General features: G+C 38.9%; 1 protein-coding gene across 1 annotated transcript in view; it reads left to right on the forward strand.

Moving 5' to 3' along the window:
- Window positions 1-16,963, forward strand: part of GLYR1 (glyoxylate reductase 1) — a 50,183-nt gene extending 33,220 nt beyond the window's left edge. The window contains exons 7-9 of the mRNA XM_088960535.1: window positions 12,299-12,377; window positions 12,453-12,623; window positions 16,552-16,963. Coding sequence (XP_088816661.1) covers window positions 12,299-12,377; window positions 12,453-12,623; window positions 16,552-16,641 — 340 coding nt within the window. The 3' untranslated portion in view covers window positions 16,642-16,963. The remainder of the gene's footprint in view (window positions 1-12,298; window positions 12,378-12,452; window positions 12,624-16,551) is intronic.
- Window positions 16,964-17,246: the final 283 nt, after the last annotated feature.

Raw genomic sequence — 17,246 nt, forward strand, 5'->3', positions numbered from 1 at the left:
TCACACTGAGGCACACACTTAGGCAGCAAAGCACAAAGCACACAAGGAAAGAGAGAGATGGAGAACTCAAAGAACTCTTTGTATTACTCAAGAGAGGGATACAATGCTTGATTGCTTCTTGCTTCTTTGCTTCCTTATTTGATGCAAATGGGGGAGGGGGCCCCCTTCTATTGGCACCTCCACCTCCTTAAAGGATTTTTCTAGAACTATGTACACTTAGCATCATCTAGAAGTATCTCTAGAACATTCTACCTTCTACATTCTTCTAGGGGATGCCTTCTCCCTAAGATACAAGAACACTCTAGAGGAAGTCTAGATTGCTCCCAACCCCTCTAGGTTGTTTCACACAAACCTAGATTGTTCCACAAGGTTCTAGAGAGTTCCACCAACATCTAGACCCTTCTAGACACATGGAGAACACTCCAGAACACCCTAGAACATTCCAGAACACCCCAGAAGCATGCAGCATTGGCTAGAAACCTCTAGCCAAGCACCCCATTGTGTCACTCCGTGACATGTTGCCCAATAGAAGATTTTAGCTGACACATTGTGTATGATTTCATCAATTTGAGAGGATTTTCTTTCAAAAATTCTGCTGTTCCTCTCCATCCGAATAGATCAAATCACAGCTGCAGGGATCACGCCCCCAATGATTTTACCATTAATTGAAAGGTCATCAATGTGTTATCCATTTAAGATGTCAAGAATGGTGCTAGGGATACCCAGTTTAGGTGCAGATTGGCCAGCATATGATTCCAATAAGCCTGCTCACTGAGCAGTGTAAGATAAGATGGCTTGCTGTTTACTGATCAGAATTGCACAAGGGGGCAGTTGGGAGAGGTGACAGGAATACCCCTCCTAATCAGCTTGTCTTTGGTAAGACACTTACCCAAGGCTGCTGTCCATACCAAAAATGCCACTTTTGAAGGGACTTTTCTTGGCCAAATAACCTTTTATGTGAAGGAGGGGATGTCAAAACTAAGGCTCTGAGGCCCTGTTACCACACCAAATATCTAATCAAAACCTTAAATGGGTGCCACTACCCAGTTTATTTGCAATTCCTTCACGGAAATTAGCTTGAGTTTCTGAATGCCCTTCCAAACAGTTATGTTGGTGGTGCGGGTGGATTGGCTTGCGTTCCAACTTCCAAGTTCCAACCACCACTAGACAGACCATACTTGCTACCTGTAGTGGGAATGGGCCTTAGTTTCTTTATTTTTCTTTAAGTTATGTTTATAATTTGTGTTAGTAGGTAGTGGGCCTGTTTTTTTTTTTTTGTTTTGTATTATTGTCTTTAGAGATGGATGCCCTACTAAGGGCATTTATGTAATTGTCTTTATTTTTTACAATAAAAGAATAAAAGAGATCAATGGGGGCTGAAGAGAGGTTTTAGAACTCTCTCTTCCTCTTCCCTTTTTTCCATCTCCTTCCTCCTTTACTTTTCTCTCTCCCATCTTCTTCTTCTCTTCTATTTTTCTTTTCATTATTTAGGTTGTTGCAGGTGTGTTTCATAACTTGGTATCAAAGTGGGTTCTCACCTTCAACATCTTTCTTCTTTTTTAGCCCATACTACAGTATGTATGGAGAACTGATCAGTTGATCAATTAGCAGCTTATGTAGCCCAATTAGGAGGGCTTTTCGAGAGGTTTTGTGGAGACTTTCATCCTTAGTTGAAGCCCAAGGTTGGTTCTTGGAGTTTTTTCTTGAAAACCCTAGATAACTAGAGAAATCTTGTTATAGGTCCTAGAGACACTTTGAAGCTGGCGCTTGGGGATCAAAGAGGAGCTCTTTGATTTCTATTAAGGGCAGTTTGTGTTGGATAGAGTTTTGAAACCTCTGGTAGGAGCAGTTGAACTTTCTCTCCTTCTCCCATCCAAATATCCCATTGATTCTAGGTTTGGACATGGGGGGCCTGTGGAGACTCTGTTAGGGGTAGTGACCACTGTGAAGTTGGATGGAACTAATTATTTAGTCTGGTCTCAATCAATTAAAATACATGTTTATAGTAGAGGGAAATGGGGGTACACTACCGGGAGCAAGAAGAAATTGGAGGATGACCCTACTTATGAAAGGTGGATGCAGGAAAACTACATAGTAGTGGGTTGGTCAGTGAACTCTATCCAGCCACATATTAGTCAGCACTACTTGTGGATGGAAATTGCAAAGGAAGTGTGGGATAGTGTCACAGAGACCTATGCCCAAAAGTTGAATGTTGCCTGGGCCTACAAATTGAAGAATGATGTGAATAATCTAAGATAGGGGGAGAAGCTTCTAACTGTCTACTTCTCCATGCTGAAATCTCTTTGGAAGGAGATTGATTTGATGGAGACTATTGTTTGGGGTTGTACAAAGGATGCAGGAACACATAGGAAGTTGGTGGAGAGAAACCGGGTCTCTGAGTTCCTCACTGGACTCAATCTGGAGTATGATATTGTGAGGCAGAATGTTTTGGCAAAGGATAAGGTGACTTTGTCTCTGACTTATTCTATGGTGAGTAGTGAGGAGAGCAGAGGACAGGTTCGGTTTGTAGAGTCTTGACAGTGTGGCCGACCAGAAATAAGAGAAAGAGAAGAGAAGAGAAGAAGAGAGAAGAGAGAAGAGAGAAGAGAAGAGAAGAGAAGAAGAAGAGAGAAGGGAGAAGAGAAGAGAAGAGAAGAGATTGGCAATAGAACAGTGCTGGCGGCGCCAACTTTTATTATATTATATAGGGCTGCAGAAATAAGAAGGGAAAAGACCCTTGTGCCCCTGCTGTAAGTGAGTACAATAACAGACATAACAGAAATAAAAAAATGCTTTAACTAGCCAAACAGACCCTAACACAAATAACTAAATTATTTCAACACTCCCCCTCAAGTTGGAGCATAGATGTCAATCATGCCCAATTTGTCACACACATCATTATGCCGCACATGATGAAGACCTTTGGTGAAGATATCTGCAAGTTCTTCTGAGCTGACATATGGAGTACACACTTCTCCATTTACGAGTTTCTCTCTAATAAAGTGCTTGTCCACTTCAATGTGTTTCGTCCTATCATGCAGGACTGGATTAGCAGCAATATTGATGGCAGCTATATTGTCACAGTAGAGTGACAAAGGATTGCTCACTGCAAAACCCAGTTCACCTAACAGATTTCTTATCCACATGATTTCAGAAACCCCATGAGACATCGCTCTATATTCTGCTTCAGCACTAGATCTAGCCACCACACTTTGTTTATTACTTCTCCATGTGACCAGGTTTCCTCTTACGAAGGCACAATACCCACTGGTAGACTTTCGGTCATCGACTGCTCCTGCCCAATCAGCATCAGTATATACTTCCACCTTTAAGTGACCATGTTTCTGGAACAACAAACCAGCTCCAGGAAACTTCTTGAGGTATATAAGGATCCTCTCTGCAGGTTCAAAGTGAGTTGTCCTAGGGTTGTGCATGAACTGACTAAGGACACCCACTTTATAAGCAATATCAGGCCTGGTTATAGACAAATACAAGAGTCTCCCTACGAGTCTCTAGAACTTCTTCACATTTTTCAAAAACTCTCCCTAACTGTCTCCTAGATAATGATTAGATTCAATTGGTGAGTCAATTGGTTTTACCCCCAACTTGCTTGTATCTTCTAGTAGATCTAGTACATATTTCCGTTGGGAAATAAATATGCCCTTGTGAGAGCAGGCAACTTCAATTCCAAGGAAATAACGTAAGGGGCCTAGATCTTTCACCTCAAATTGAGTGGCTAAGAATTTTTTTAGTCTTCGCATTTCAGTCTCCCAATCTCTTGTGATCACTATGTCATCCACATACACAATAAGAGCTGCAATTCTCTATTCACCTCTTTTCACAAATAGAGTGTGATCTGATTGGCATTGTTTGAACTCCATCTGTTGAATTGCTAAATGGAACTTACTAAACCAAGCCCGAGGTGATTGTTTCAACCCATATAAAGATTTTTTTAACCTGCACACCTTTTGTTCACTACCTTTGGCACAGAAACCTGGAGGTTGGATCATGTACACTTCCTCTTCCAAGTCACCATTCAAGAAGGCATTTTTGATGTCCAATTGGTGAAGTTTCCAGTCAAGATTTGTTGTCAATGAAAGAAGGATCCTGATAGAGTTCATCTTGGCTATTGGAGCAAAAGTCTCTGCATAGTCCACTCCATATACCTGTGTAAAACCTCTTGTTACCAGTCTAGCCTTGTACCTTTCAACAGTTCCATTAGCCTTGTGTTTCACTGTGAACACCCATTGGTTCCTTCCCTTCAGGGAGGTCCACCAACTCCCAAGTGCCATTTTTGTGTAATGCATCAATTTCTTCCTGCATTGCATCTGTCCGTTTAGGTTTAGATAAAGCTTATGCCACATTCTTAGGAACGGGGACACTGTCCACAAAAGAGAGGAATGCACGGAATGAAGATGAAACGTGATCATAGGACACAAAATTAGAGATAAGATGATTAGTGGTACAAGATCTAACACCCTTTCTCTTAGCAATAAGAATATCAAGATCATTGATGACAGGTGAATCAACATTTAGAGGAACATGCTTATCAATAGGAGCAAGTATACCTGGCTGCTGAGACGGATCTGCCTCTGGTGAATTCGATGATGTTGGTTGCATAGTGTTAGGTTCCACGGCTCTTGAACTCTGCTAGCTTTTATGGCGACGACGAAAAGCCCGAAATGGAGGAGGATCGGCTAAAGGAGGTAGTTGAGTTTGAGTTGCCTGTTTCTCCTCAACCCTACTCTCCCACTAAGGAGAAACCGAGAAGAAAGGTTGATTCTCAAAGAATGATACGTCAATGGAGACATAGTACTTGCGATAGGTAGGATCATAGCAGCGATACCCCTTTTGAGATAAAGGGTAACCAAGGAAAGCACAAGGAATAGCCCGAGGATCAAGCTTGCCTCGAGTAGGGGACAAGTTATAGACAAAGCAATGACACCCAAAAACACGCATCGGAATGGTGGACAACAGAGTTGTAGGAAACAGAAGCTGATGATGTATGTAGCACACAAAACTGCATCCATCCAAAAACGTTTTGGCACATTCATATGAATTAATAAACCACGAGCTACTTCGAGAAGGTGACGGTTCTTTTGTTCAGCAACACCATTTTGTTGGGGTGTCCTGGCACAAGAGCTTCGCTGAAGTGACCAACTCGAAGCAAAGAACTCCGTGAGATCACTATGGAAGTATTCATTCGCATTGTCCGACTGGAAGATATGGATTTCAGTTTGGAACTGAGTGAACACCATGCGTTGAAAGTCTTTCACAATTTTTGGCACTTCATCTCGAGACCGCATAGGGTAAACCCAAGTGTATCTAGAGTAATCATCAATCAAGGTAGTGAAGTACTTATATCCAGCCTCAGTGGGTAGAGTAACAGGGCCCTAAACATCAGAATAAAGAATATGAAATGGAAATTCAGATCTTTTATTTCTCAAAGGTAAAGAACTTCTACAATGTTTACTCAATTGACATGTCTGACACTGTAACTGACTCATTGACAAGGACTCAAACAAATTTGGGAACATAACTTTTAATGACTCAAAAGAAAGATGACCTAGACGACTATGCCATAAATAGGCTTGACTCTCACTTGACAAACTCATGGACTCTGTAGCCCCAAGACTAGCTTTATTCTCCAACACGTAGAGACCATCCACCATGCTTCCTCTACCAATCGTCTTCCCCAAGGCCAAATCTTGAAACACACACGAAGACGGAAAAAAAAGTGATTGAACAGTTCAAGGAGTGAGTTATACTACTAGTGGACAACAAATTAATAGGTAATTTCGGAACATGCAGTACATTAGAAAGGATAAGGCCGAGTGGGAGAGGTATGGTACCTTGGCCAGCTATTGGTAGAGAAAGAACCATCAACAAGTCTCACCTTATCTCTCCTAGAGAGAAGGTTATATGTCTGAAATAAATGACTTACCGGTCATGTGGTTCGAGGCTCTAGAGTCAATAACCGAAGGAGAATCAGTGGTATGAGATGACACATGGAAGGCAGTGGCAGCCTTACCTGATGTAGACGCGAAAGAGGTAGAGGGAGTTGGACCAAAATCCATCTGGCGGAGAGTCCTACCATACAATTCCAAATGGTCACAAAAGGAGTTGATAATTTCTTCCTTAGGGTTAGAATTGGGATGCCTCTCCTGAGTTACCAATGGACTAGTCTCTGTCGACGCCATATTAGTTGGGTTATACTTTTGCTGATTCTACTGGCTTGGTTTCTTGCCGTGATCAGGTGTTGACTTCTTACCCAAATCTTGTGCCCATTTAGGTTTTCCATGGAGATCCCAACATGTATCTCTCATGTGTCGTGTCTTCTAGCAGTGAGTGCACCAAAGTTTACTCTTATCATCTGTTATTTTCTGAGAGTCACCTTTCTTAAAATCACCTCCGACATTTGTGTCTGAATTTCACTGGACAGCTAGGGCAATTGACTCCCCCTGTACACAATTCATCACACTTCTACTCTCTTCTGACTGCACTAAGGCATACACCTCCTGAATTGATGGCAAGTCTTTACTACCCAAAATTTGCACCTTGATGGACTCATATGAAGGATTCAGCCCTAGGAGAAAGGCAAAGACCCGTTGCTGAGATACAAGCAACTTGTACACCTTTGCATATTCATCACACTTCTAATTCACATTCTGGTAGTGATCAAGTTCTTTCCATATCAATGTCAAATCAGAATAATACATCGAGAGACTCCTCTCCCCCTGCTTGCAAGTAGAAGATTCAGCTTGCAGTTGATATATCTTGGCATAGTACCTTTGCTCTGAATAGGTGGACTTTGCTTGTTTCCATATCTCACAAGCAGTTTCAGCCCACATAAAAGTCTTCCTTACCTGTGGCAACATGGAAACCAAGAGCCATGACATCACCATACTATTCTCTTGGTTCCACCTATCATATTCAGCACTTCTGTACTTCGGTTCCTTCACTCTCCCATTGATGTATCCTATTTAGAGTTTTATTCCCCAGACCACTCAAAGTAGTTCAGACCATCAAAGGGAATAACAGCCATGGGGAAACTCATATCCATTCCCCCACTCACTCCATTGTGGCTCCTTGGAATCTCTGAAGTAGCAGAATTCTCAGACGACATGGTCAAAACAGACAATCAGTCCCAAACACCGGAGTTAGGATCCCTCCTTACTCCAAAACAAATTGCTCCACACACGTACTCAGTCCACACCCACACACTTGGGTTTGAAAACAGTCTGAGCACAAACAGTACCAATTTCAGGACAAAAAGAGGCAAGATTCGGCAGATTTCAGACTTGTACGGTTTAACAGTCCCAACGTACCAGCCTTCCAAAATTTCTAAGAACATTAATCAGCAGGAGAGATCCTTAACACTTATAATCAAGCCAAAAAATTGAGATAACAGGTCATCCTTGACCTACAGTCACCTTAACACAGGAACAGGATCACACGATCCCAAAAAACAAGAGGTATAAACCTCACAAAGGTCTGACAGCATTCAGCAGCCCAGATTCATTTGGTTTTTTCACTTGGTACACGACCAAGGAGGGTAAGGCAGAGAAAAAAGGAAGGACTGTACCGGTTGTAGATCTGTTTTCTTTAGCCCAGATTCAGATCTCTGTTCCGCCCAGATTCAGCAAGTTGGAAAAGGAAGGAAGCTTGTTCGATCTGTTCTCTCAGTCAGTATTCCCGCTCTGATACCATCTTGAAAGTGTGGCTGGCCAGAAATAAGAGAAAGAGAAGAGAAGAGAAGAAGAAAAGAGAAGGGAGAAGAGAAGAGAAGAAGAGAGAAGGGAGAAGAGAAGAAGAGAGATTGGCAATAGAACAGTGCTGGCGGCGCCAGATTTTATTATATTATATAGGGTGGCAGAAATAAGAAGGGAAAAGACCCTTGTGCCCCTGCTGTAAGTGAGTACAATAACAGACATAACAGAAATAAAAAATGCTTTAACTAGCCAAACAGACCCTAACACAAATAACTAAATTATTTCAACATAGAGCTACAAGTTGATCACTATGCTAATGCCGGGATGAAGCCGAAGGTCAACACTGGGAAGAATGATGTTATCTCTGAGTACTACAAGAAACCTAAACATGCTAAAGATGCCTATTGGAAGCTGCACCCAGAGCTTATACCTACTAGACTCAAGAAAGAAAACAATGGAAAATGATTGAGAATGGAAAAAGTGGAAATGCAAATGTAGCCACTTCCTCAATGAGTGAACAGGGGTAGAATGGTGAGAAGTCAGTAGGAGAGCAACTTGCAGTTGCTAGGGCTGAATATGAGAAGTATGGCTGAATAATCAGTCATTTGGAGTCTACAACATCTACTTCATCAGAGATGGTTCCTTCCTTCGCATATGCACACTTAGGTATTCATTCCACTGCAAATCATGCTTCTATTTTCAGGTACTCATAAAATCCCTTGGGTAGTTGATTCTGGTGCCTTTAACCACATGACTAGTGTTTCACACTTGTTCATCTCTTACTAGCTCCTTTCTGGTTGAGACAAAATATCCCTTGCTGATGGCTCTCTTGCCCCTATCAGTGGAAAGGGAGACATCAAGACATCACATGCCTTGACCTTGTCATCTATTCTTCATGTGCCTAAACTTAATACCAATTTTCTTTTAGTGGGGGTAGCCGAGGCTACCCAAAAGATGTATTTGATTTTTTTTATTCTAATTTAATAAAATTCTTTCCTGGTGCTGATAAAAAAACAAAAAAACAGATGCCACATCAGCAGAAGATTATAGCAGTTCAACAACCTGAGAATCAAGACCGTTAGACTCTGTAACTTTCAAACTGAATGTAAACTTGATACAATTCAACTATAAATAGGAGAAGCTAGTAATAATATTTTAGTTGTCTTGCATGCTTTTTCATTCCCTTCTTCTATAAATGTTGAGGAGAGAGTACCCTCTCAAAGAGGTTATTGAGTTGCATAGGATCCCAACAAAATACTTGGGAAATTTCTACATATTTGATAACCTGAGATGAGTCTTCCCTCCACAGATTTCTTAGTTAGTGTAGCCAAGGCTTCTGCCACAAATAAATAGAAGGAGGCAGAGGGGGTCTCCCTGTGTTAGTCCGCTGGAGCTATTGAAGTGACCTTTTGGAGCCCCATTAACCAAGATGGCATAGGTGGGGGTAGTAATGCAGACTTTGATCAATCTTCTCCATTTGCTGCCAAAGTTCATTCTCTCTAAGAGAGTCAAGGAAATTTAAATTCACATGATCAAAAGCCTTCTCGACTTCTCCAAGTCTAGCTTGCAAAAATCCCCAGCTCACGTAACTTCAGCCTTGATTCAATTAATTCATTGGTCACAAGAATACCATCTAGGATTTGTCTACCAAGCAAAATTGCTCCTTGATGGGAAGAAATGGTACTATGGAACACCTGTTTGAATTTGGTGGCCAGAACCCTGGCAAGGATCTTGTAAGGCTTATAGACCTATAGTCTTTAATTTCCTCTGCCCCCTTTTTTCGGTACTAAAGCCATGGTGTTATTTAGACATCTTTCAAACGAGTCATTGCTATGAAAATTAGCTAGAGCTTGAATCAAACCTGTTTTGATGGTCTCCCAACAGCTCTTCTAAAAGTCGAGGCTGAAGACACACCTGGGTGCTTTATCACCATCAAGGCTTTTGATTGCTTCCAGCACTTCATTTTCTACAAATGGAGCCCCAAGAGCTGCCTTCTGAATAGTGGAGATTTTTTGGAACTGCAAACCATCAAGAGTGGTCCTCTTTGCCAATTCTTCTTTGTAAAGGTTTTCGTAGAAATTCACCAGTGTTCTTTACAGAACCCAAGTCTTCAACCAGCCTATCATTGCAGCTGATTCTTGAAATCAGATTTGCTCTTGCTATGGCATTAGCTAATTTGTGAAACAAAGCTGTGTTGTTGTCTCCCTCTTTCAGCCATGTTATGCGTGCGGGCCTGCTGTCCTCATTTGGTTTCCTCCTTGTAGGAAATTGAGTCAAAAAGATTCTTTATGTTGGTTCTTAATTGCTTTTCCTAAGGGAAATACACCGTATCTCTTCTTTTTTGTCAATTTCCTGGATAGTTTTTAAACAATCTTCTTTCTGTTTTGATAAGGAGACCAGATTGGAATTCTTCCATGTCTTAATATCCCTTTTGGGAACTGCAGCTTCTTAGCTAGGATATAGGAGCTACTGCCTTGAACATTATAGGAATTCCACCATTCTTAATTTTTTCTTTAAAGCCATCTTCCAGCCAATGCTTTTCAAATTGGAATGGGCCAGGAGCTCTTAAGAATGAGCCTTCAATCAGAATGATGGGTGAATGATCAGAAAGAGGCTTAGGGAGTGTTAGAGCACAAAAACTTATTCGGGACCTCACTTAACAGCCTAAGATTTTAGGTTGAATGGTTCTTTGACATGGTATTAGACCCTGTTTGACCAAGTGGTCTAGCATTCGATCCTCATTGCTGCCATTATAATTAATTAAATTTCAGCACAAGGTAGGTGGCACTGTGCTTGTCCACGCTTCAAGCCCAATGGGCCTTTGTGTGAAGGGACATGTTAGAGAATGAAAACCTATTCAGGACCTCATCTAACAGCTTAAGCTTTTAGGTTGAATGGCTCATTGACAGGGAGGACTTCTTGATGAGAGGCAGGGAAGTGGTCCTCCTAGTCTGCAGAGATAAGGAAGCAGTCAAGCTGAACAAGGGTAGGGTCCTCCTAATTATTGGTCCAAGTATATAATTGGTACCCTTCAAGAGGAGATCTAGGAGCTCATGATTGTTGATAAAAGATGCAAATCCTTGTATGCTGGAGGTGATTCTAGACCCACCCTTTTTATCAAAAAGTAAATCTGACAATGTTGATGTCTCCTCCAATATACCAGGAAAGAGACCATTTTGTTTTTTATGCTATCAAGTTCTTCTCAGATTCAGTATCTTTTAGCATTCTTGTTAGGGCCATAGACAGAAGTGACAATACCACAACTCAACAGTAACTGAGAAGCCACCAATCCAATATGAAAATTTTGCAGCGTTTATGTTGTCCCAAATAATCTTAAGGCCATCTGTCGAACCTGTTGCAGACTTGTAGCACCAGTCAAAGCTTTTGCCACCCCAAATACTGCAACATAAGGAAGCCGAGGCTGCTGCAGCTTTGTTTCTTAAGAAAATGAATACCCGGCTGCCACTTGTGCAGAAAGGAACCAATGGCCAATCTGAGGAAAGACCTCTGACATTCCAAGAGATGATTTTGCAGCTTGCCATTGAATTTCTTATTGATTTTGATTCTATTTTGGGGCTAGGGATAAAAAATTATTTATATCTTTATTGCCTTTTTAGTGGAAATTTTGCTGCTTGATATCCTATCTGTAATAACTAGGCTTTAGGTATTCAAAAGGTCTTTGTTTTTTATTTCTTTTAAAAGTTGATAGACCATTACTAGTGCACAAGCACCAATAAAAGTAATTTATAAGTTAATAGACCAATTAAAGTGTAAAAAACATAAATAATGTACTGAAAGTAATAAAAGAAAACTTATAAAAGGTCACAGTTAGGCCAAGACACACCAGGCACGTGCCCTTTCAAACGGGGCATTGCTTGGATTCAGGTAAGGTACATGCCTTAAAATGCGCCTCATTTGTGTGTAGATGCACCTTTTAAAACACTTCCAAGGCATTGGGATTCATTCACCACAAGCACAATATGCAAAAAAGAAAAACAACTGAAAAATCATTCCAATATCTGTCTCCATGCTTTTGCACTTTACACACACTTGAATTACAGAATTGTCACTATCATAAGAAAACTCTAACTCTAATAAAATTTGCTTTACTTTCTTAAAAAAAAACTAGCTATGGACAGACAAATCAAACTACTAGGCCATACCCATCTCCACCAACATGTAAATTGACCAAAATACCCCACAGTTCAAAATCATAAAAATTACATTAAAATTCAGAAGTTTCCAGTTTTGACTCTTTGTCTCTTGCACCACTCTTATTCTGAGTAAGGACAGAACTACTGCAGCTAAGCACTCTCAACATCCATCAGCATATTGTCATCTAGTGTCTACTACAGTAAGCTATTTTCTATTCTAGGTTATGCTTCAGGGTATAGTTGGATAGATATATCTTAGTGGAAAGATAATTTTGATGTGGTGTGCAATTGTGCTGTTTATTGCATACCAAAGATTTAGAGATATATCTGACTAGAAGAAATCTGATGTGGGAACTCAAGTGCATAAACATGTACTTAGATTTGGATGGTAAAGTTTCATTTATTAAAACTTAAGTGCTTGGGTTTGTACAGTATGATGAATGCATTTTCAGAGGGACTTGTCCTGGCTGACAGAAGTGGACTGGACCAGCAAACCCTTCTTGATGTATTGGTAAGAAAGTAGATACTATGCTATTTTTAGTTGTCATGAAGTTAAATCCAACAATAGTTTCCCCCTCTGTTGTAGGACCTTGGTGCCATTGCTAATCCAATGTTCAAGCTTAAAGGACCTGCTATGGCACAGAACAATTACCCCCCTGCTTTTCCTCTAAAGCATCAGCAGAAGGATATGAGATTGGCCCTTGCCCTTGGGGATGAAAATGCAGTATCAATGCCTGTAGCCGCTGCATCTAATGAGGTATGCTCTCAACTATATCTTTATCTGAATTCTGAACAGAGACAGGCACTTTCAAGATTTTGCCAAGGTGAAAACATAAGTCACGTACCCACCCTAGTGATAATATAAAGCAAGTGAAAAAGGAGATATCATAAATAGTATGAAAGTATTAGGATGCAAAGAAAGAGCTTTTAGACCCAGAAAAGAACCTTCTAATCCAACTTCAACACCCAAAATGAGAAATTAATAACATACAAAATTCCTATGCTTGAGTACAAATATTTCATCTTTAATTTCTACATTTGTGCCTCTTTTGAAATGTATCATCTTATATTTCATTAATATGTTTGTCGTTAGTGAATCTATATGACTACAGCAATCAGTCAAATTAGCTATATAGTCAGATGGGTATGCCTTTGGAAAGAATTTTCAGGTTTTAAATGGAAAATTTTCAGCAATAGGTGGAGTAAAATCATTTGGCGGAACAGGATTCATGTAGCTGAATTTAGTTGGAACTTGGAAAGATCATAGTTGCATTCATTTTAAAGTAAATTTGGTTCTTTATTTCCTACATTTTGTTTCATAAAACATGACCAAACTAATACCTATCACATAAAATTTTCTTCTTTTAGTTTGATCGGTATCCATTGATTAAACAATACTTACATATAGGCATTTCCTTCTTCCACTCCACTCTAATTCTATGGGAAAAATCCTTTTCAATCACTTGTTATAGATAATCAGAAAAAAGGTACTGAAAATAATTGATTTTGGGTATTTCCCTTTTCATTAATAATAACTTTTTCTTTACTTTTATTTCTTTATAGGAGAATTATATTTCTGCTTACTTATTTGTAATTGCATAGTTGCTGTGGAGTGGTAAGACAGTTTACCTCTCCCAATCCTGTAATTATTCTTTTGTAAAGTTGATGAATTTCGGCTATTGATAAAAAAATTATATTTATGCTTATTTAAAACATTAAGATTTTTGAAAACCTTTCTTGAATTCAGATTTGCATTTGTAAATTCTCTTTTGACATCTGTAACTAGTTAATCAAAACTATCATCCATCCACGAACAACCTAGATAGAGGGATGTCGTCTTCATGTATGAAGTATCCATAATTGAAACAAGGTGACCTCTGGCATACTGAAAACTCATTGTTTCTACATTGATTGTTCCCTCTCACTTTAAATACCGCTCTTAGGTATGCCCTTGTGTCAAAAGACTCAAAACATTTTTGTCAAAATGCCTTATTAAATAATACCCAAAAAAAAAAAAAATTTTGAGGCCCTTACCTGTTCATATGACATCTAAGCAATATGGATCAGGGACTCAAGTCTTCTCTTTTCTCCTTTGTCAGTTCTTTCCCAAGGACCCAAGTAAGACTGGATTCATTGTTTGTTTGTTTAAAAATGGGTCAAATTGATTTTCTGAAACTTTATTTATTTCCACTCTCTACATCATAATTCTAATTCCATGATTGTGCATTGCCACTTGCATTTTCAGCCTCCTTAAAGCCTTTTGAAAGTCATAATTAATGATGATAAATTAATGTTGCCTACATTTACAAATATCTGTTGGAATATCCTAAGGTCCCAAGTCTTTATGTGCTTTGTCTTAGAGAGTGCCCTTAACTTCAGATATTTTTATGATATCTAATATCATTAAGTATAATGCTACATAGAGAGCTAATAATTTTTATCTTGGACTATTTTGAGGTATAATACTTAATTTATTTATTTTGGGGGTGTAGGGGCACAAAAACTATTTGGAAACTTGTTACTTTGAAATAACCTCATTTTTTTATCTTTGAATAATAAATAAGATAACAGACTTTTTGAACGTGACAACATACTATTTTCAATATTATGCACTTTCATTTTGAAAAATTAGGTCATGCCAAATAACATAAAAAAAAAGAACAAATTTAAGTTATTAAAGTGACACTACACGAAAAGGGCCTTAAGTTTGTAGCGAATTAAAAATATGTTCAAAATTAAATTGTATAAGAATATACTCATCTAAATTATATATTTGGAGTAAAAAAAAACTCATTAGTTCATTTTAACATTCAATTATCTTTGCAAGGTGCTAGCTAGCTGGTTGGTAAGGTCTTCTGCTGGTTGTAGCGGAGACTTGGATTGAATTCTGCCTGCACCTGGGTTGGGGGATGGGCTACCCCCGTTCAAAAGAAATAAAAAAAAATATTCATTCATCTTTATCTAGAAATTTAATTTGGTGCATGTACATGTTTCCAGTGTGATCAATGGGTACTTGAACGTCTGTTGGATTTAAAATTTTGCTTGATTTAAATCAGTGTGAACAAAAAGGGAGGTAGAAATTAAAGGTCCGTTTGGTTTATAGTCAGAATCAGAATGGTCTGTTTCCATAGCCTGTTTGGTTCAGACAGGAATCGGAATGGGAGTTGGAATCAGCTGGAGTGGGATTTCATTCCCAAGGGAGAGGGAGGGAATGACCATTCCCTCAAATAGGGGAATGCCGTTCCAGACCCCTATTTCTGTGAATCCTCATATGTAGTCGTTTCTCCTTTCTCTCTCTCTCTCTCTCTCATAGTAAGCCAATCGTCTAATCATCATAGGATCACCATTAGTTCTTTTAGGAAAAGATTTTAAAAAAAATTTGATGACTTTAAGGAAATATTGGAAATTTCAATGATATTCTGAAATCTTAAAGCTTGAATTATTATTTATCAATGAAATTTGAAATATTTCTGATATATTGACAATGTATCGGAGATATGTAGGGATAGCAATGGGCAGGTTTTGTAAATTCTAGATCCTCCCTAGCTTTCCAAACCTTCCAACCAATACCCTTCCCAAAGTCCACAGCAGGTTTGATTTTCTGAATCCAAACCCTCCCCACACATGAAAACGCAAAACTCTACCCTTCCCACATTTGAAGGTGGGTGGGTCAGGTCCAGAACTTGCATCTAATTTCCTGTAATATATAAGCAATAAACAAGCAAAGTAACATGAATAAACATCAAATTTCTAATTATTTGATTGAAAATGTAGAAAAAAAAATAAACTATCAATTATCCTTCACTTAAGATTCAAAACATTATTAAATTCACATAAATTCATATGCCTTATAAGCACTAGGAGTATTTTAGTAAATTCAATGTATGGGTTGGGGATGGTCTGATTTAGCATAATATTGTAGTACCCTACTGGTACCTGTATGGGTTGTAAAACCTAAAAACCCATTCCTGCCTCAAACTTCATCTTTCAAAAAAAAAAAAAAAATGGCCCTTATGGAGCAGGTACCCACTGGATGGAAGTCTTGAGGAGCTAAGGGTCTTCAGCAACATAATTTGGTGACTTTGCTGAGGCTTAGAAGTCTTTGGGAGCTGTAATCTTGATGTATTATATTTGCTTGTGCCCAGCCAGGGACCTTAACCTTTTTCCAAAAAAAAAAAAAGGTTTGTATTGCTCATATTGAAATGAGGAGATTCCGGCAAATATCGTTGATATTTTACACCTGTGCCACTACGTTCCATTGTTTTGGGCTGCAAAAAAATTGAAGTTATGAGTACCTATGTAATGTCCCTAAATAAATCCTGAAATTCTTGAGCTTATCTTCTGCAAACCATTTAGGTTTGCCTTTTATGATCATTCAAGATTTAAATATGATCAATCTAAGCACGTGCAGGCATGGAAAAATATTATAAACAATTTTATTTCTGACACTATTAACTTTGATGTATGTCAATTGCAGTCAGCCCATATAAGCTACATGAGTTTGCTGTTTTGGGGCCAGTTTGATTCATTGTGGAAGAGTAGATATGCCTTGTAAAGATAAAAAAAATTGCCCCAAATGATGTTACATGACTGGTTTCTGAGAAAGGGTTTGCACAAATGGTCTCCATATGGAAATTACTTGATGATTGACACATGATTTTTTTTCTTTTTCTTCTGTCATGTAGGCATTCAAGAAGGCTAGAAGCATGGGCTTTGAGGACCATGATTTTTCAGCTGTTTACGAGGTAGTAAAGTCTCCTGAACATTCAGCATAGCCAGTTGACAAGCATGGTCTGGTACAAAACAAGGGATAGAGACATGCCCCAGCAATCATGTCTAAAAACTGTACATCCCTTAGTGTTTAGTGAATTGAACACCGTTCAACAAGCTGGAGGTACTGAAATTGATTTATACCCACATATATGGAAGGTCAGGTGATTTATGCAATATATATAGCTTGAATGTTGGCAGCCCACTATTAGATAAAAATTTCATCTAGCTGGATTGATTGGGTCTTTTGGGAAATCTTTAAGGTATACCATTTTGTATGAAGTTTGAACAATCAAATTCTAGATCAAATGGTCCATCCTTGACCAACCTTCAGTCCATTTCATACAAAATTGCTCTACAAAATGAACTACAATAATCAAGAATTCAAGATGCAAAGAACACACTCCACACATTTGGAAAAGAGTCTAGTTCACCAATAAGTGAAGTATTTCTACTACCCTTTAATGGTTCAATGTTATATTTGTTCCCATCTTGCTTTTATCAGCTTCTGTGCGTGTAAAATCTTTGGTTTCTGTACCAAGTTGGGCACTAGGCTTTTTGTCTTAAAGGCATACCCATTCACCATCTTCTCAAAGAAAATTTTCTAAGC

Source organism: Nelumbo lutea, chromosome 1, assembly GCF_056320005.1.
Source record: "Nelumbo lutea isolate HS-2025 chromosome 1, American lotus-T2T, whole genome shotgun sequence".
Taxonomy (NCBI): domain Eukaryota; kingdom Viridiplantae; phylum Streptophyta; class Magnoliopsida; order Proteales; family Nelumbonaceae; genus Nelumbo; species Nelumbo lutea.